This window comes from Pinus tabuliformis, chromosome 1_2 (assembly GCF_031772625.1).
Source record: "Pinus tabuliformis cultivar Carrire ecotype Pingquan chromosome 1_2, CPIR1, whole genome shotgun sequence".
Lineage (NCBI taxonomy): Eukaryota > Viridiplantae > Streptophyta > Pinopsida > Pinales > Pinaceae > Pinus > Pinus tabuliformis.
The window spans coordinates 778,662,895-778,685,233 of NC_142298.1; the positions used below are offsets into that span (position 1 = coordinate 778,662,895).

The 22,339-nt window shown below is 33.4% G+C and overlaps 1 protein-coding gene across 1 annotated transcript; it reads right to left on the reverse strand.

Moving 5' to 3' along the window:
- Positions 1-20,820: 20,820 nt before the first annotated feature.
- Positions 20,821-21,704, reverse strand: LOC149208177 (uncharacterized). The gene has a single exon (XM_089394026.1). It carries the CDS (start codon positions 21,545-21,547, stop codon positions 20,996-20,998), a length of 552 nt encoding a protein of 183 aa, XP_089250152.1. The 5' UTR covers positions 21,548-21,704; the 3' UTR covers positions 20,821-20,995.
- Between the last annotated feature and the right edge of the window lie 635 nt (positions 21,705-22,339).

Here is a 22,339-nt window from a genome sequence, read left to right on the forward strand (position 1 = left end):
TATATATATATATATATATATATATATCTATATATATATATATATATATATATATATATATATATATATATATAGACACACACACGCATGCACACACACACAATGTATAATGGTCATGGTCATGTCTTGGCAATTCTTATGAGGGATATCGAAGAAGGGCCTGCATATACCCTTGTATATCTATCGATTATGCATTGGAGGCCTCGTCGAATATCCTTATACATGTATTAACATTTAGCAACCACGGGGCTAGAATTGTTAAGTTAAGAGCACATGAATTAGAAAGAATTTGGTTATACCGTCTTCAATCAAGTGACCAAGCACAATGATAAATCCCTTAAATAGTAAAAAATCCAAGGCATTGGGAGATGAACACTTATAGCCACACATTTACCCCAGATAATTTGGTTGGAGTCCCAAGGGAAACTCTTAAGATTTTTATTCCTAGGGTTGCATGGCAGAGTGGGGCTAGTTGAACACCTTAGCAGACAAGGATGAAGGGGAAACCTAAATTACCCTATAATGAGAAAATGAATGATTTGAAGGGTTGGAGCTTGTGGTGGGACTCAAGCTGATGAGGTGCATGACATGGCGGTGAGGGTGACATTGTTCCCTTATGGAATGCCATTTGGAACAATATTTTAACATTTTCATGGGTCCAAGAGGGATCAAATAATGGGACATGTGGCATTATCAGAAGAGGCCACATGGCTGGTACGACATCATCCAACGTCACCCCGATGATTTAATTTGATGACATCACCTTAGATTCTTTCAACCAGAAGGTTTCAAGTAAAGGCACTATGGAAAACTCCTAGGATTTTATTTATTGGAGGATGTGGCAAGCTGGTCTAGTGGGTGTATCATAAATGGAGTCGGGAAGCCTCATATGTTTTCCACATCACCAAGGAATTTAAAAAGGGCTAGGTCATCTCGATAGTGTTCAATGCATCACAAAGGGAATGATTAGGGTGATGTGGAAAGATGAAGCCAAGTGCATGTCCAAGATATGAAGGTATTAGGACATGTTAGTGGTGGGGTCCATGGGGATCCACATAGTCCTAGAAGGTTCACCTTGCAAGAATTATTGGGAGATCGCAAGAGGAAATTCCCAGGATTTAATCGCCAATATGAGGTGGTGTATATGGGGCTCACATGGCATGTATATAGTTGGAAGGATATCTAACCCTTATGTTATAATGTATGTGCCCATGGAAGTAATATAATTTGTCCAACCATGAATAGGTTGATAGTTTCCACAAGGGGGTGATGTGGCATATCACCTAGATAGGAATGTGGGTGCCACTTGGTAGGTCGAGGTGACCTAGCACTATATGATAGGGTGATCCTTGAATTCTCATATATTTTTATTGGGGAGTTAGAATAAGACAAATTTTATATTGTTGGAAAGGCCTTGACAAGAGGAACATAATGATGTCATCAATTTCACATTTTGAGAAAGTAAAAAAAGGTAAAAAATTTAGACCCTATTCCATAAGTAGACTTTAGAGGTGGGTTCATTACAGTAAGTACCTCTTTCTACCCTTAGTAGGGCCTAAGGATAGTAGGAAGTATGTTATACCCAGGCTAGGTGCAATCTGTAGGTGATTTTCACAGTTAAGATGACCATGGGTTGTAGTTTATTAGGCCAAAGGTCAAGCGTGTAGTCATCTTAGGACACACACAAATTATAAAAAACAAAAAATGATAGATTACCCCTAAAATCTATATAATACAACTCTTCCTTATAATTATGCATTATAATCATCACATAAATTGTATTCATTATAGACCAAAATCCTTAAAGTTATGAAATTGAAACTAAATATTAATACAATACATTAGAAAAATAATATGTAAAGGAACCTAAATGATATCCAAGGCTTTATAAATGAATTGAGATCCAAGTATAAATAAAATGGTGTTGAGTCCTCATTACAAATAATTATTGGACACCTAATCTGTATGATTGGGAGAAATGTTGTAACTATGTATATAGAAAATTAGAGTAACAAAATACCACAGAATGTGAATCCCAAGGGTCACCATCCATTTTTTATCTAATTACATTCATCTTAATGAAATGCATAAATTTGGGAGTTACCATCCTAGCCTCACATCGTATTAGAGCATAGGTCCCCATTTCAATATTTGTTTCCTTTCTTGTAACCCCTTTCTAATCTCCATTTAGAGTTGGAAAATCAGTTGGAAGCCTAGGTACAATTTGAGTTGACATCTCACCTAATATTTACTACCATCCTTCTTCATATTCTACCATATTCTAGACTACCAATCATTTTTCCTTATCAGTTCATCATACACTTTCCTTGTAGTAACCACTATGACCCAGTTCATTTACACAATGGTGCCATTCAGAGATTACCTATCATATGGTTCAATACATGTTCATATATTACTTCTCTTTCCTGGTTGTTCCTGATAGTTTCACATTCTTGCATAGTGGAATAGCATCTCCTGGTAACATCTCTTAGCAACCTCCTTCCTTCATTACACCAGTCGTTGCATGATGAAATTTAGGGCATAAAACCATATCCCTAATTTCCATGCAGACTTGGGACACTTTTGATAGAACCATCAGTTAGTTTTGACTTGGAATCAAATATTCTTAGGTAGCATTTGTTGCAAGCTTCCTCAATGCCTTCTTAATGGTGCACGAGCCACTTGAACTATGGCATAGTCTTTCGTGTTGTGCAACTAAAAACAAAAAGAAGTGTTGCAATGAGTCGAATAATCATGGTTATTACAAGTCATACTAAAAATTAAAATGAGTTGCATGATGGGTTGAACAACTGCGCCACGATACGAGTGATTTGTCAAGATTTGTGAAATGGTTGAACCAAGAGTTGTGGAAAAGTTTGAATCAAAGGTTGTGTGTGTGTGGAATGATCCAAGAGCTCTTTTGTTATATTGTATTTGGAATAGGTAAATTTAGTAGGTTAAATTAACTTTTTTGTATGTTGTAAACACTTATATTTTGGAAACATATAATCTTGTGGAGTACTAGGCCGCAAACTGCTCCAAGTATAAATATAATTTTTATATTGCATTCCTATCATGCATAAAAGTTGAAGTCCAGTTGCACAATTTTGATTCATTATTGAATTCCATTTAATATATAAGTCATTTATTTTTAACAAGATTGACGTATAAATGACTCATATTGAGAATGGTGCTTGGTGTAGTGAAAGTCATATTGCAACATTTTTTTAGTGAAGAAATATTTTAGAGATTTTCAATAGAAATTATTGTTGTAGTAGCCTAAAATTATCTAAGGTTCATCTTGAACATGGACTCTCTTATCTCTATTGTTGGCATTGTGCTCATTGAGAAAGAGAAATACCATGAATGATCAAGAAAGGCCAGGAGAACAATTATCTTTAATGACCTATGGAAAGGTGTATGTGAAGGAGAAGGTGAAGAACCACCAACCAAGCCGACATCGGATAACTAACTCGCCATATGTGAGAAAAAAACAACAAGGCCTATGTCATGATTTCTACTTCTATAAATGAAATAGTGAGTCGTCATAAAATTCCAATTACCAATTCTTTTGATGCATTAAATAAGTTAAAATATTTATATAAATCACACTCAGAGCTCAAGGTAGTCTAGTTGATGATCACACTATTCAACTTAGACTTAAAGGATGATGACCCCCTAGCCGTAGCTCCAGAAATTAGAGCTATCATGCATGATGTAGAAGACACTAAAGTCAAAATATAAATTCCTCTCACATCTTTTGTCATGGACCTCTATCCCACATATTCTCACCGTAGTGAATCTTTCCAAGCTAGTTCCTAACTCAAGAATATTACATTTGACACTCTTGTGGATAAGTTTGTAGAAATGGAGAAATCTTTTGAGAATATAAAGATAACTACTCAATATCATAAAGAAGTTGTGTGCCTTGCATAAAAAGAGAAGACTTAAACACAAGACTCTCCAAGATGAAGAGTTCATTGAAGAGGATGTGGAAGAGGAATAATATATGTAGGAGGGTAAATGTCTTCAAGGAGGAAAATCTAATCTCCATTATATTCACTATAATAAAAATGGACATGATGCATTCACATGAAATCTAGTTTGGGATATAATACAAAAATAATGAAATGAAGAGAGAGGTAAAATGCCAAATCTAGGGAAAGTTAAAGCATATGAATTATGCACATTGTATTGTGTAACATTGCAAAATTGAAGTAACTAAAGATCTATTTGATTCTACATTCACTTCTTGGAAAGATGCATGATTTGTTAATATAGGCACAACCTTCCAAAAAAATGCATGGCTACATGATACATGACCTTTTAGAAATATTTTTTTGCGGACTTCAATGATAATGTAGATGGAGCTACATACTTTTAAACAAGTCAACACTCACACCATCTGAACTTGGTACAATCATAATGAAATTTCCTTGAATCACTAACTCTCTTCTACATAATGTTCTCTAGCTCCAAGAATTGTGGAGAAAGTTTCTCTCCCTTGTTCACATTGAACAACAAGGACACTCCATTATCATTTTGGATGGAAAAGTCGAAGTGAGAAAATAATTAGACAACACAATTTTCATGTTTGGTGTAGAAGAAGAAAGACTATTGAAGTTGCAATGAACGCCTACTTGCACACAAAATTGTGCATATGGTTCTTACTATACTAAAGGTGTAATGCTTCCTCCCACATTTACTCACTTTTGCAGGCCTGTTGGGGTAAACATGAGATTACGACTACTGTGACATGACTCAAACTCCTAAGTATAATTAAGGAAGTAGAATAAAAATCTAAAACTTTACTGACCTTCCTCTGGAGCTACAAGACCCCTAAGAGCTAAACGATCTCTGTAGGTGCCCAAACCCTGAGTAAGATTTATTTTTCACTATCTTGGACTCCTAGTCATAGGAATAACACTACATCCATGCAACTATAGTCCCCCACTCGCATGCGTAAGCCTACAAGGTACCGAGTGTAGTCACCATTTCTCAGCTTTGAGGCTGAGGCCCTGGAATCAATGCCACCTTTTCAGGGCTTATCTCCAGACCGCTGCCAAAAACTTAATGAAACTTTCCAGATTGATACATAACACTAAGAAAAAATCATTACTACAAAACTTGATCAAGGACTTGACCTAACTAGGCCTAACCATGACAATCATTTCGTCAAACACATTGTGAACATGAAATCTATAGGTCATGAATGACCAAAACAAATACATCCCACTGGAAATTATAATGACCAAAACAAATACATCCCATTTACTTCCCTTCTCTACTACACAGTCCCTTAGGCAATCTGGAAAGCCCCTTTTGTGCATTCACTCACCTTCCAAGTTCCCCAGCATCCCTTTTCCCGAGCGATCCATCCCTTGGCAAGGTTTCCTCAGATTAGAAGGTTCAAAAAACAAGGAATATCCCTACCTCAACACCATCATAAAGGTCATATCATGCTCATGGAAATCAATGGAAAGTGTTGGGTACCATTTTCTAACAATAACCCTACTCCTGAATGCTTTACTAGCACACTACTCCATGTTCCAATTCCTTTTTGTTGTTGTTACTAATTCTCTTGCATTCAATCAAACCACCTAGAACATGTATTTCCCTATTTTTCTGTACCAAGCACATCATTTTCATTAGACTCAAAATAAATTTAAATAATACATCCTTGGTAGCTCATCAATAAGGTACACCTACGTTTTTGTTTACTTCATGTCACAATAAGTCAAACTAGCTCTTCGATCAAATCATCATGTAAAAACATATCTCATCCAGCGAGCTCAAAACACAAACATCATAATCAAATCATAAATCACATGTAAACATCATAAATCAGAGTCATAGATCACATGCATAATTAAAACTAAAATAAAATATGGATACTTATCCTTCAATCAGTTCTTTGCTTTTTCCATTTTTCTTTTTGTACACACAGTAGATCAATTTCCAGACTCAATAAGCACCTAGCACCTTCACTTCTCTTCAATCACATACACATACACATATTGTACACCACAAGCATAAAACACCACACAATACATTCACCTAAATTCGGTATATAACACATACACCTACACCCAACATAAAACATAACACATACAACTACACCCAGTGTATAACACAACACATAAACCTACACCCTATGTACATCACAAAATAATACATACACATACACTCAGTGTACAAAGAAACACATATGCCTACACCATGTGTACACCAAAACACAATGGATAAGCCTACACGCAATGTACAACAGAATACATATACATACATAGAGCACAACATAATGAATACATATGTCATGATAACACAACTACACAATTCACATATACAATACCACACGTACACAACACAACATGTATGGCATGAAAACAATACAACATGTACATAACACACCATCTATGACATGCACACAATACCACATGTACATAACATAACATGTACGGCATGCACACAATACCACATGTCCATAATACCACCTGTACACAACACCACCTGCACAATGTGTACGCAACACCACATGTACACGATACCACTGCAGAGAATGTGCACAGCACCACATGAACACAACACCACTCGTATAATGTGTACATGACATCACATGTACACAACACTGTTGCTAGATAATACTGATTCACCCCCCCCTCTCAGTATTATTTCCAACAATTGGTATCAGAGCAGGTCCTTCAGAGAAGCTTGATCGCTTGAAGGTAGATCGTTCATCATGAGCAACTACGAGAAAGAAGCATCAATCAGGCCACCGATTTTTGATGGGACAAACTTCAATTATTGGAAGGTAAGAGTTACTGCATATCTTCAATCTCTTGGTACAGAAGTTTGGGACATTATAGAAACAGGCTATGCTTTTCCTTCAGCTACTCCTACAGATCCAGCTGAGAAAAAGAAGTATGAAACAAATGCAAAAGAAGTCAGTACTTTATTAGGAAGTATATCCCAAACAGAATTCATGAAGGTAATGCACTTCAAATCAGCAAAAGAGATATGGGACAAAATGGTCACGAGCTATGAAGGAGATGAACAGGTAAAACAAGCTAAACTTCAAACTCTCAGGATTCAATATGAGACTCTCAAGATGTATAATGATGAGCTCTTCGATCAAATCATCATGTAAAAACATATCTCATCCAGCGAGCTCAAAACACAAACGTCATAATCAAATCATAAATCACATGTAAACATCATAAATCAGAGTCATAGATCACATGCATAATTAGAACTAAAATAAAATATGGATACTTATCCTTCAATCAGTTCTTTGCTTTTTCCATTTTTCTTTTCGTACACACAGTAGATCAATTTCCAGACTCAATAAGCACCTAGCACCTTCACTTCTCTTCAATCACATACACATACACATATTGTACACCACAAGCATAAAACACCACACAATACATGCACCTAAATTCGGTATATAACACATACACCTACACCCAACATAAAACACAACACATACAACTACACCCAGTGTATAACACAACACATAAACCTACACCCTATGTACATCACAAAATAATACATACACATACACTCAGTGTACAAAGAAACACATATGCCTACACCATGTGTACACCAAAACACAATGGATAAGCCTACACCCAATGTACAACAGAATACATATACATACATAGAGCACAACATAATGAATACATATGTCATGATAACACAACTACACAATTCACATATACAATACCACACGTACACAACACAACATGTATGGCATGAAAACAATACAACATGTACATAACACACCATCTATGACATGCACACAATACCACATGTACATAACATAACATGTACGGCATGCACACAATACCACATGTCCATAATACCACCTGTACACAACACCACCTGCACAATGTGTACGCAACACCACATGTACACGATACCACTGCAGAGAATGTGCACAGCACCACATGAACACAACACCACTCGTATAATGTGTACATGACATCACATGTACACAACACGATCTACACAATGTGTACACAACACCACCTACATAACATGTACACAACACCACATGTACAACATGTACATAGCATTGCATGTACAACATGAACACAACACCATATATACCCAACACCGTATGTACAATGTGGACACTGCACCTCATATACATAACACCACATATACAATATGTACATAAGATCGTTTGTACACAACACTGCATATATGGCATGTGCATAACACTATGTTCACAAGACCAAATATACAATGTACATAACAACATATATGCACAACACCACATATACAAGATCTACACAACATCATATATACACAACACCACATGTACACAACATCAATGGTAGAACATGTATAATATATACACAATAGTAGTACTGGACATCCAGAAACCACATTTACTCTACCTAACAACCTTGCTTCTAGTATCTTCCAATTGTCCATGCTTGTCCTAGCATGCCATAGATCACACTGCTTTCATTCTGTTGATGTATCCCTCAACATTACCTATCCATAACATAAACATAATCATTGTATAAACACATAATATCAATTCATATCCACATGATACTGATCTCACATATCTATGAGGGCTACTTTTCCCACTCGATTCCTCATAAGGCCACGAACCCTTTCATGCCATTCACCTACATAAGAAATCTTTCTTCCACAAGAATGATCCCTGATGACCCTTTTAGTCAATGGCATACATATATGCATATATACATATAAACATTAGCATAAAAAAATCATCATCCCTAATGACCCTATCAGACAAATACATACATACGTACATGTATACATGTAAATACATCAACACAATCATGCTTACAACATAACTACCATATATGATAAGGTGAAGTTTAAGATAACTCCCTTTATCCACACACAAAATGCACAACATTTAGAACAATAGTTCCTAATTTAGCCAAGGAATCTAACACATCAAATCCATTTACTTTTCTTGTTACCTTTCTCATGACTGCCCCACCACTGTCCATTTACCCCAGTGGACCCAACCTATCCAACTAGCTATCATATTCTTACCTTCAGCTTTCCTTTACACATGCACCAAGCTTCATCAGGTCTTACATTACTTGTTGGGTTCCACATAGTTATCCCCAAGCTCCATTAACTTTTGTCTTTCCCAAACCAATTTCCAAGACCCTCAAAAGATCAAAGACAAAAATAAGAAGGAAGAAAACAAGAAAACCATTAAATCCAATAACAATACAACAACATAAAGAAAGTGGCATGGTAATACACTAGACATAAACAAACTGCAAATCAAGCGCAAATAAATAACAAAGAACCAAAAGAAAAAAGTAGAAACAAACACCATGAATCAACCCCATGGGTTCCCAATGCTTCCTAGGGAAAGATCAATGCAAGACTTCTTTAATATTTCTTGGAAGTCTTTTTTGCCATGCAATCCCTGCATCATACTACCATAAACACATTATTGTCAGTGTATAAATAAATATAACAATATGTCAATTATCTTACCTTTTTATGCCAAGCACGTTGCCTTGTAACTGAACACATCCACACCATCTCTCAAGGGAATCTAATTCCCTTGATAGATTTAGCCATAACTAGAAACCAATTGTTATACCTCAAAAATACATGTTGAAGTATCTAGCACATATCCACATAATGTTAGATAAAATCGAGGTTAAGAAGACTTCTTGTATTCATGCAAAACACTCACTCATTTGGAGTTGAGTTTCCAAACATAGCCAAAGGAATTTTCACCCAATTCCTTTCTTTTAACTTTTACCTTATTGTAATGAAGTCTTATTAGTTACCCTCACATTACCTAGTTGTTAACTATATAGACAAATCAATTATTACCTTGTCATGCTAATGCCAAGGATGTTTCCTTGCAACTGGTAACACATGTCATTCATACATTCCAAAGATCAAGACATCATGTTTATTAATTTGAAATCAACCTTTAGCAGGAATAACAATCATGCCATAATCAAGTCACAATCATTAATCGTAATACTACAACTAGCACCCACTTACACTCAAGTGCATATCATCTATCTCAGTGCATATTGTGTTAGTACAATCGTCTTAAAAGAAGATCATTCCTTCATGCAATCTTATAGAAACATACTCATATCATGAAATTACTCAAACATTCATACAACTTGTAAACATACCATGTTAGATAAACCAAGTAGATGACATAATCAAACTCATACCTCAATGTATCTCAGCGGGGGCTATAATATTTCCACAAGCCAATCTATATTAGTATGACACAATATCACAAATATATCGACTCATACTTGAATATCATAACCATAATTATCTTCACATGCCAATCCATTTTAGGAAGATTCATATAACATCAATATCATAAATGTAATGACCATAATCATCATGCATATGACTATAATGAATTAAAAACAAGTTACTACCATTCACGACTATCTAACACATGTGTATATGACAACAATGATTAACTAGCATATATCATGTACGTAACCAAACCAACAATAGAATTTCCTACATGTATATAACTATAATGTGAATAACATCCATTAACCAACATACTTGCATTGTCAACATATAAACCTATATGATGATCTTCTCTTACCCCAAGGTCTAGTGTTGCAACCTCACTTTTATAATCTGATCTCCTGCTTCATCTCAACCCACACATCACCATCATAACATACCAGCAACATCATGATGACACCAACTGCAAAATGACCACCGCGATGCATTTCTGGCCTACTATTCATGCATAACCATAACCATGAAAATGCAAGCATAACAACATGCATCTAGCCAAATGGAATGAGTGGGCTAGCCATAACCATATCCATTGTAAGTGTTGAACTGTGCTCCGATACCACCCTGTAATGCAAACTCCCACATTTACCCACTTTCACCAGCATGCTAGGTTAAACATGAGATGAGGGCTACAATGACATGACTCAACCTCCTAGGTACAGTTAGAGAACTCGAATCGACAAACTGAAACTTGACTAAGCTTCCTTAGGAGCTAAAGGACCCGTAAGAGCTAAACCACCCATCCAGGTGCCCAAACCCTTAGTCAGATTACTTTCTCAATGACTTGGACTCCCCATCGCATGAATAACACTCCATCCATGAAATTGTAGGCCTAGAGTCACCTAGAGTCACATGCATAAGCCTGCAAGGTAGTGACTATAGTCCCAATTTATTAGTTATGAGCTTTCAACCCTAGAATCAGTGCCACCTTTTCAGGGCTTTTCTCCATACCACTACCTAGAACTTAATGAGACTGTCTAGAATGAAAAATAGCATTAATGCAAAGCCATTACTACAAAACTTGATCTAGGTCAAGGCCTAACTATGACAGTCATTTTGTCAAACATATGGTGAACATGATATCTAGAGGTCATGAATGCATATCTGAACATAGGGGTCTGATACTTATTTCAGAATCAACAAGAAGGTCTAATTCCCTCTCATAATAGCTACCATAACATTTGTTAGCTCATTCATTATTTAACCATTCATCAACTAATCAAAACATATCAAGAGCCATAACTAGAACCTATTATGAAATCATGCTTGTAACAAGCATATAAATAGAATAATAAAAATGATAGAACAACCAATGAAGCGACATAAAAACAAGTATAATTACTCATGAAATACAAGAGGAAAAACTCTCTTATTAACATATAAAAAATCCAACCAAGTCAGGGACTTCCATGTACCATCCGACCATAGATTGGGCCGAATAAAATCTTTTTTCCATCATAGCATGACATATTCCAAGCATGAATGTTGGACTCACAATAAAAAACTAGGGCTTCTCAAGATTTACCGCAATCCCTCCAAAACTAGTTAAGGTACTCTTAGGCCTGTAACAAGCACCTACACAATCAAGCTTTATCATAATCCTTCCATTACCGGTCAAGGGATTCTTATCCCTAAACAAAAAAACATACACTACAAATATTTACCACAATCCCACTAAAATCGATCAAGGGATCACTAGTCCCTGAAAGAGCTTGGATGTCTCTAGATTTCTTCACCAATACCTTGAGGAATTTGCACATCTCCACCCTTAGGCTTTACTACAATCTCGCCAAGACTCATCAAGGGATTCCTAGGCATTAGGAATTTTCCTGAGACAACCTCACCTCATTCCAAACCATCCGGTAATCCAAAGCTCAACCAAATGAAACGACCCCATCACACTATGGTTATTCATAAATGGCAAGGAAATTATAAAACCACTGTCGCACCTGTAAAAACTCATGATAGCAAGAGAACCAAATACATACATCCATGTACCATGAATGTCAAATCTAGTAGGGAAATCATACATGCAACTTGATACCTGCAAATAAATCTAATTGTAGCCGCTTGATCTAATCTTTCCTTGCTTGATCCTTGCCTTCCTTTACTTTCTTGTCTGTTTTTCTCCTTCCTTTCTCCAATGCTAGAGTGCTCCAAGAATGTTGTAATCGTGCAAGAGTGTGAGAGAATATAGAGAGTTCCAAGCTAAAACTAACAAAAATTGGTGAATGGATCGTCAAAAGCCTTTTTATCATTGAGGCCTCTATTTTCTTCAATTTCCTCCATTTTTCCTTCAATTTTCCTCTCATGCAAACCTGTGACCTTTCACCTCCCTTTTCTCCTATTTTCTATTATTTTCATAAATAAAATACCAATTAATGGCTCTTTGCCTTTGTTAATTCCTTTTCCAATTTCCCCTTAGCCATAATAAACCAAAGTAACCCCCGCTATGATGTTTTTCCCAACCTTCAGCTTGGAGTATATGTCCCATGACCTCGGTCTTATTTTTTCTTTATTAACTTTATTGCATGAACTTTTAATCAGGCCTATTACCGAAGGTACATTGCCATCCAGTATTTTATGGCATGCATGATTTGTATATATGAATTTTGGTAGTCTCCATTTATTGAAGATAAATGATGTTATCAATTTTCCATCAATTCCAAGGAAACTTATGTAATGTGATGCTTGTATCTTAGGAAAACATAACCCCTTTCACGATTCTATTTCTAGAGCATGTAGAAATATTGAAATGATTAATTTTAATCTATGTGGCCCTATGCATGTTCCTTTTTCAAATGGAAATAAACCTATGATGAATTTTATTGATGACTTCACCAAAATGTGTTGGCTGTATTTGTTGAAAACTAGATTTGAAGCTTTGGAATCTTTTAAGAATTTTCATGCATGGATTGAAAATGATGCACAATCTCATATTGGATCTATTTGTATTGATAATGGAAGATAATATACTTCAAATGAATTTGAAAACTATATTTTCCAACATTGGATTCTAGATCAAACAACTATTCCATACAATCCTCAAAAATGGTTTTGTTGAAACAATGAACATTTTGATCTTAAACATAGTTCATTCAATGATGTTTAAAAAGAAATGAAAAGTTGATGTTCTGGGATGATGGGGTTCTATGTGCTGTATATATTGAAAATAGATGTCCTTTTTTCTTATAAATAATACTCCTTATGAAATGTGGTGTGTCTGCATTCCTTTAGTAAGGCAACTGAGTATCTTTGGTTCCACTTGTTATGCCTTGATTCCTAAGCAACAAAGAAACAAACTTGGTTCAAGGAGTTGAAGGTGTATCTCCTTAGGGAAATTATATACCTCAAAATAATATCATCTCTATGATGAGATAAATAATAACTTTATACATTTTAGAGATGTGAATTTTTATTGAATCTTCAAATACTAACAATATTATAGAGTGACAGATTGATCATTTGGACAAATTAAACCATGCAAAAAACGTTTAGGAATTTGATGATTAGATTCAACATCTTGAAGAGAGGATCCCTATCTTAGGTCAATCTATGCAATATCCTTATGAAGCACTCTTTCCCTCTCATAAAGTACTAGCCACTTCTTTAGATGACACTTTCATTGATTTGATTGAGGGGATTGGAAGGCTAAATCTTAATGCATCCCCATCTCAGTCAACATATAAATTTGGACCATCTTAGAAAATTCCTCCAAAAAGGATCACTAAAACACTTGAAATTTTTCATCCTAATGAGGTTGAAAAGACATGAACTGGAACTTCCATGAAACAAAATGGAGTTGATATAGATGATTTTGATTCACCCATTGATATGGATGTTTCTTATGATTTTGAATTAATTTTATCTTCTAATTTTGAACCAAATTCCTTTAAATTATTTGCTTCTAATGATGAATAGAAAGAAGAAATGAAAAAAAGGTATGATTTTCACATAAATAATGGAACCTAGAAGCTGGTAGACCCTCCATTTGGAAGTAAATCAATTGGCTACAAGTGGGTCTTCAAAAAGAAGTATAAATTATATGGCTCACTTGAAAAGCACAAAACAAAGCTCAAGGTAAATGCATTTGCACATAAACAAAGGGTTGATTATGGCGATACTTTTTCCCCCACAATAAAATGGGCCACCATCCAGACTCCCATTACCTTGGCAACCGAAAATGGATGAAAAGTCCATCAATTGGATGTAAAAACTGCTTTCTTAAATGGATACCTAAAAGAAAAAGAAATCATGTCTCTACCAAAGGGATTTTTTTGTGAAAGGACAAGATCATATAAATTATGCAAACTTATCAAATCCTCTTCTTATTAACAATACTTATAGAAAAAAATCTGAAATTCCATGATCGAACCAAACATATCAATACAAGGTATCATTTGATTCAACATCATGTAGAGGCCAATAATATTCACCAATGACATTATTCCACAAATGAGCAAATTGAAGACATCTTCACCAAAGCACTTAGAAGAGAAAAGTTTGAAAGATTAGGAATGAAGCTTGGGCTTATAAACACCCCTTCAGGTTAAGGGGGAAATGTTGGACCCCTAATCCTATGAGACTGGAAAAGATGTAAATATGTAAATATAAAATTAGAATAGGAACAAACCCTGGAATGTGAATCTTAGGGGTTACCATCTTGTTCACATATAATTACATTCATTTTGAAGAAATGCATCAATTTGAGAGTTACCATCCTAACCGGATAGATATAATCCCTCACATTTACCTCTTTTAATCTTAAGCTATAATATAGCAAAAGAAAATTTCCTTCAAGTATTTTTATTGCCAAACATGAGTAAAGAGCTCTCTTTCAAGTTGTTTTCTTTTCTAGCAATATAATTAATTACAAACCTATTTAATTAGCAATATAAGTAATTACAAACCTATTTAATTTCATAGTCAAAGAATTTGTATTGTTCTTGAAATTTTAAGATCAAGCTTAGATTTAGTTGGAAGGGTTTATTAATTTATAAAATTTAACTATTTTCCGTAAAAACGTGAATTTCTCATTTTCAAGTCTTTTTGGAAAGCATCTTCTAACTCATTCTTTTGTGGGTCATAAATTGAAAGATTATTGCTTCAATGAAGTGAATAAAATGATTAAGCAATAATCTTGCCCACTCTTAAATCCCAACAAATTTAAGCTTCTTATTAAAAAACCACTTCTACATACCTTATAATAAAGTTTCAACTTGTTGAATTTTGGGATCATGTGTCCACCTAAATTTCCCACGAGAATTTAGTCACGACAAAAGACAGATGGATGTTGGTTTATGTTGGTAATAAATTTTGAGGGACGTTGTGAGCTAGTATTTCCATAACTAAGTTGTTGGAATCACGCTTGAGGATCTTGGCCATAATGGGGTGGGATGAAATTTAGTGGAATTATTTTTCTATTGATTACATGAGTCGAAGAATGGGTAAGGAGCACTATCGAAATAAAGACGATGAGCGAAGCGATGATTCAGAAAGGCTTGCAGGATTATAAAGAGAGCTTGTGCATCTCTGTTTCCCCAAGAATCAGAGTCTAGTTTTTCTAGAGTTCCGTTAAAAGGATGGACCATAGTATGGATATCCAAATGGAATGTCTGTTAGGTGTAGAAAAGGATGAAGTCAATCATTAATTGGATTACTTGATGCCATCCATGGAATACATAGTGAATTTGCTAACCAAGCAAGAGGAAATGGGAAAGGCTAAAACCCATGCTCAGATTGTGCTCTTAATTAGACAAAAGTTGGACATATTGCAAGTAGCATATGATACTTTAAATTTCAATCTTCAGGGGTTGGTTCCTTTGTCGGATATAGTGACAAACGATGTGAATAAGAAACTGCTTGCAAATATTCGTGTACCATTGGACGTGGCACCTTAACGGTAGGCAACGACATCTGTGGAGGCATCGGTGGAGTTGGTTTTTGGTTCTAGTCAGTCTAAGCTGGAAAAGGAGGGTATTGCAAACAATCCAGGGGAGAGTAACAAAGGGGTAGCTTCTTTTTTAAATTTTAAGAAATGTGTACTAACTTAGGAGTTTTTTTTCGAGACTGTATAAGAAAAACTAGAACAATGACCGTAGTTGATAGACACAGAGTTAGAAATGTGTACTAACTTAGGAGTTTTTTTACGGGAGACTCTATAAGAAAAACTAGATTAATGACAGTACATTGATAGACACAAAGTTATACAGTTGAATTTTCTTTGGTTTTCTTGAAGAATGCGGAGGACAATTATGCAATAGATGTAACAGGTTTTAGTTTTCAAACTATATAAAAATCCCTACCATTTCACTTAAAAAATAAAATAAGAAATATCAACATAAATTTTCCAAATCAACTTTAATTTAAATTTAAAAAACATTTATACATCATATTTTCAGGAAAAAAATATTAAAGATAATATTACATCAATAATAAATAAACTGCAGCATTCCTAGTCTCACATAGTAACAAACTACTATCTGTACTTCACTCAACGAACGAGGAAAACCTACATCTCCAAATATATAATCAAGTTGTAAATAAGATAGATGATTACTTTAGTTAATATTTCTCAAATTACGAGTAAACTTCAGGAACGAAAGGACCTTCTGTAGGATAGGAAAACGCTGCAAGGAAAGTTAACAATATTGTTCCAATTAGATGTTCTATTTGTGTTTTTTTGCTGGTATCGTATAAAAAATTGAGTTAAAAATATACATTAAAAAAATTAATTTTAGATATTATTTATTTATTCTATTAAATTATTAATGATATTTTAGTGTATATATATTAAATTTATTGAAATATATTGATGATTAAATTAAAAATTATATATATATATATATATATGAAATGATATTTTTCAACATTATTTTTTAGTTAATTTAAACTAAATTTTAATAGAAAATTTTAAAAATTTGAGTTTAAGTTGTTTAATTTATAGAAGTTGATTGTTCTAAAAGTTTTTAAGGGTATTGAATCTCTTTATGGTTAACCTAGATCAATTTCTGTGCTATGAAATATTGTGTAGACTATGAGATTCAAAGTTCAAATCATGTGTAGATCAAGCTAAAAAATAAATAAATAATATTTATAGACCTTTAAAAAGAATAAAAAGTTTCTAATTTTATGTTTTAATTATATTCTCAATTCAGGTTTTTTAATCTTATTCAAATTTTAAATGTAACTAATTTTGGATATCAAAATTAAATTCTCAATGGAAGAGCACTCATCTCTTATAATTTTGATAAATTTACACTAAAATGAAAAGTTTATTTATATTAAATTTTAAAAAATTACATTTTTCCAATTTATTTTATTGCAGCGGCATATAATATATACATAATCAATTATTAAAATTTATCCAAATTTCTTTAAACCTGTAAAGAGATAATTAATTAAAATACACACATTTCTTTTTTCTCCTTCAAATCTATTTATAATTTTAATTAACATCTTCATATATATAAATATATAACTTTTTGTTGCATTATAATAAATATTTTTATTATAGTATCCACTTTTATAAATATTGTATGTCAATATTGTGACATACAGTTTACTCTTTGATAACATTAGACATGGATGATCTAGTTATATTTTCAAGAGGGGATGATATATGCTATATATTGTATATTTAGACATTATTGATTGTCATGATATTGGCTAATATTGATGATTTGATGTTTTGATGATTAATCTTTACGATTAGATGTTGTTGACAATTGCTTGATTGTGGTCGAAGGTCATAATATACACAAGTGTGTGTGAAAGGATAGTGATATTGGTTTGGTTTCTAAGTATATTTTATATTGAAAATAGAATTTATCAATTCTTTGTGTGTATTGCTACACCATATTGATGACAAATTAGTGGATGTAGAAAGAAGTTATATGTTTATCGAATGACCTATTATTGGTGATGAACATGTATGAAATAGATATTGGCGATGAGTATGTATGAAATAGATTGGATTTTCATTGTAAGGGTGATGGTCAGTTTTCTTGACTCCATTCACTAGGATTCCATCCATGGGTTAGGTTGGAATATTGAAAACATTCACTTTGAAGTTGCATGATGTTGTAAGATTTAGATCACATATTTAGTCACTTACGATGTTTTACTCAGGGGAACACATTAAGGCAAACATCTTGATCCCCAGCTACCATTCATCTCATGAAAAAGGGAAGCCTATAAGTTTTCTACATTGTCATACCCACGTTCCCCTGAATTAGTCAAAACTACTTCAAGGAAATTGTTGTGATACCCTTGGAATTATGGGAATACTTCCTGAAGGGAAAAATCAACCTGGAAGTCTTAGTATTTAGAAACACAAAAATACGTGAGATGTAAACATTTAAGACCCCTAGAACTGCGAAAAGAGCTCTTAAAGGGCACAATCAATTTGGAACACTTGCTATTGGGAAATTGAAGGATACTTGAAGGGAAATGATTATGCCACACTCACAACTGTGGGAAGAGTTCTTCAAGAGCATAACTGACTTGACACTCTTGGTATTAGGAGGAAGAAAGATACTTGAAGGGAAGGTGTGTTGGCACCCTTGGTATCAAGAAACAGAATGGTAAATTTAATCTCAAGATAATTAGCTAAAACACCTAAATTAAGAATTAGACATGAAACTTAATTTTATTTGAAAAATAGGAATAACTTGGAAAATAAAATTATTAGGGTTCGAATTAAATCAAATTCTATAAAAATAAAATGAAAAAATGATATCTTGATAAAGTAGTCTAGTTATCCTAAAATATGTTGGAAAATATTTTAAATTAGAAATAATAATAATTAAATGTTAAGTTATAATAACTCTTAAGTGGGAGTCGACCATGAGATAAAGAGAGTTAATTAATAAATTTAGAAAAACCTTTATATGAGAAAGCATAAAATTGAGATAAAAAAATAAAATTGAGAAAACAAAATAATAAAGGGAATAAATTAAAAGAAATGAGCAAATAAAAAAAAGTTACACGAAAATAATAAATAATGGAAGTTAGAATAAAATAATTAATAAAATTAATAGAATAAAGGAAATTAGAAGAAAGTATTAAAAAAGGGGAAGTTAGAAAAATAATAATAAATAAATGAATTTAAAAGAAATTTAATAACATAAAGTAATAAAAACTATAAATATTAGAAAAATAATAATAAAATAGGGAATTTAAAAGAAATAATAAATAAGGGAAAGATAAAAGAGTAATAATAAAATATAGATGGCTAAAACAAACAATAAAATTAGGGTGGTTAATAATAATAATAATAATAAAATAATAAAATGGGATAATTTTTGGATAAAAGTTGAAAAAAAATGAAAAAAAACTTATAAAATAAGGTTAAGTTAATACAGAATTATCTTAGGTATCTTAATGTTGAAGCATTTTCTCTCTTACTAATTTAGTGCTAATGTGATTTTGGTCTCTCTGAAGTTCTTTATCCTAAGTGAGAACCTCTTGGTGTAAAGAGTCAACCTCCACACTAGTATGTTTTCTGTCATTCTTACACTTGCAATATAGCTCAGGGATTCATGAGAAAGAAGTGTATCCAAAGAGTAGGTTCATAGGTTAACTAGTAAATCAATCACGTTTGGGAAAGCTATATGGTCTTTTTGAAGTTCTTTATTCTAAGTGAGAACCTCTTGGTGTAAAGAGTCCATCTCCACACTACTATGTTTTCCGTCATTATTACACTTGCAATATAGATGGGGATTGATGAGAAAGAAGAGTATCCAAAGAGTAGGTTCATAGGTTAACCAGTAAATCAATCACTTTTGGAAAAACTTGGGGCAAAGATGGTAGTAATTCGAGACAGACATAGAGATGATGTAGCTCAATTTGAAATTATTTAGTGGAAGTCTTAGTAAATGGCTGAGTTATTTAATTTCATTAATATGCACCTCAATTTAAAATTTTGTATAATGACTATATTTTATATAACAATAAATGATAATATTTATTTATTTAAAAAAATAAAAATAAAAAATAAGTTGATATTAGTATTAAAGTTAGTTAGATATTTAGTGTTTATTTTAATATTTAAGTTAATTAGATATACATATTACCTTCTGTAGATTTTTATAAAAACGTTAATGTAATTTCTTTAATAAAACTTTTAAGAAAATGAAAAGTAAAAAATGTTTTTATTATTATAAATATTTTTATTATTAAAATTTTATGTTTAAAGAAATGAAGAAAAAATACAAGCTAAAAAAATTTAAAATTTCGAAAAAGAAAAGAATAAAGAAAAAATTATTGATATAAATGGACAAGTTATATGTATAGGAAAAATTTTATTGTGGATGTACACACAAATATAAAAATCATAACAAAAATAAATCCAAATTAATACTACAGGACTATATCTCCAAAAATTCCAAAAACGGAAATACTTTGTGAACTGTCTAGAAATTAAAATACAAGTCCCTCATCCATATGATATGAAATAATTGATAAACTAATTCCATGATAAAAGATTTGTAGAATCTTACCGTAAAACAAACACGAAATATAGCTTTCTTATCTTCTCATATACAATTGCATTTGCCGACCATATTATTGGCTTATTCTGATTAAAACAAGAATGGCTATAGATTGTATTAATTACAAGAGTGAATCCTACATATAAATCTAATATTGGTTAAAATTTACCACTCCTGAAAGCCTGATTTCTCAAATTTCACTCGTGACCTTCGTTATCTGGGGAGGCAAGACGAGAAGCAATGGCAGAATGATACATAACGTCACGAAACGTATAAGTATCCCGAAGGTTTTTCCTCAATAGTTTTGCCTTCTCTGGAGTCAAGCGTGCCCTTAGAGACTTGGAACGCTTAGGTTGAATTTCCTCCATCCCTTTTTTATCATCATTTGAACCCTTATCAATGGCTTTGCCTTTTGTTTCCGATCCGTTTATGTCGTCGTTCGCCCATAGCTCCCGATCAGACTGGGACCAACCAAAGAGAGGAAGCCACCATTCCATGTCACATCTCTCGTCAATATGTGAATGCGAAATAACATCATTTCCTCTTCTTCTTCTCTCTTCCCCCACTTTCTCATTGTCTGAACAAACTGATCCATTACTGCTATTCTTGGAGGAGCTGCATTCCCATACTGAAATCCTGACAGAAGAACCACCTCCAACTTTGTGGGAAAGAGAATTTTCACCACGGGAGACAGCGGTTTTCTCAGAAAAGAGCCCGTACTCCACAATTCCACATGAAATAACAGCCATTAGGGCAAACCAGGCCAAATATCAGAAAATCAGGTTAGAAAATAAATTACTCTGTCCAGATGAAGGCTGGCAATCTCTCTATAAAACCAGGTGGTATGGCAGAGAAAATGATAGAAACTAAATTACTCAGCGCAAATGAAGGACGATAATCTATAAAACCATGTATGCAGGACTTCTATTTATATACCCAGAACTTTTATGGTTCCCCTAATATATACCTAAAATATCTGCGCATACCTTTCTAATTCTCGGTCCAGGAATTTTACACGAAGCTGTCGATTCCAGCCGGTTTAGTTGAACAGTAGAAGATGATAGCACATTGAAAAAGACGCGGAAGCGCGTGGAAGATAAGGTTTGTCGTTAGGCTGAGAATTGTCACCTGAGTACTACATTGGTTCACGAGGCGACTTAAGAAGCGTATAAATTCATTTATTCTCTGGGTGGACAAAATTTAAATTTTGAATTAAATTTAGATGGGCAAAATTTAAAGGTTATTGACTGTACGCTTTTCTTCAATTAATTTTACGTTTGCGTCCTGGTTCATGGAATTAGCAGTATACAAATCGTGAACTATGAATAGAAAAACGACGAGAGGATGGATTGCCAAAATAATTCTTCGTCATCCAAATGATGAAACGAGAGAGTTGTTAGAATAGCACACTATGTAAGCAAAATTTCATTTGGAATATGTAAATGTCTGGTTCATTTGGAATAGCTTTTTAGAATTATTTTAATTAAATTCTGAATTTAATTAGGCTGGATAGGTATGTCGTAAAAGTATATTAAAAATAT

Bases quoted from the DNA above. Each gene is read 5' to 3' on its own strand.
- LOC149208177 (XM_089394026.1), bottom strand. From the start codon at position 21,547: ATGGCTGTTATTTCATGTGGAATTGTGGAGTACGGGCTCTTTTCTGAG.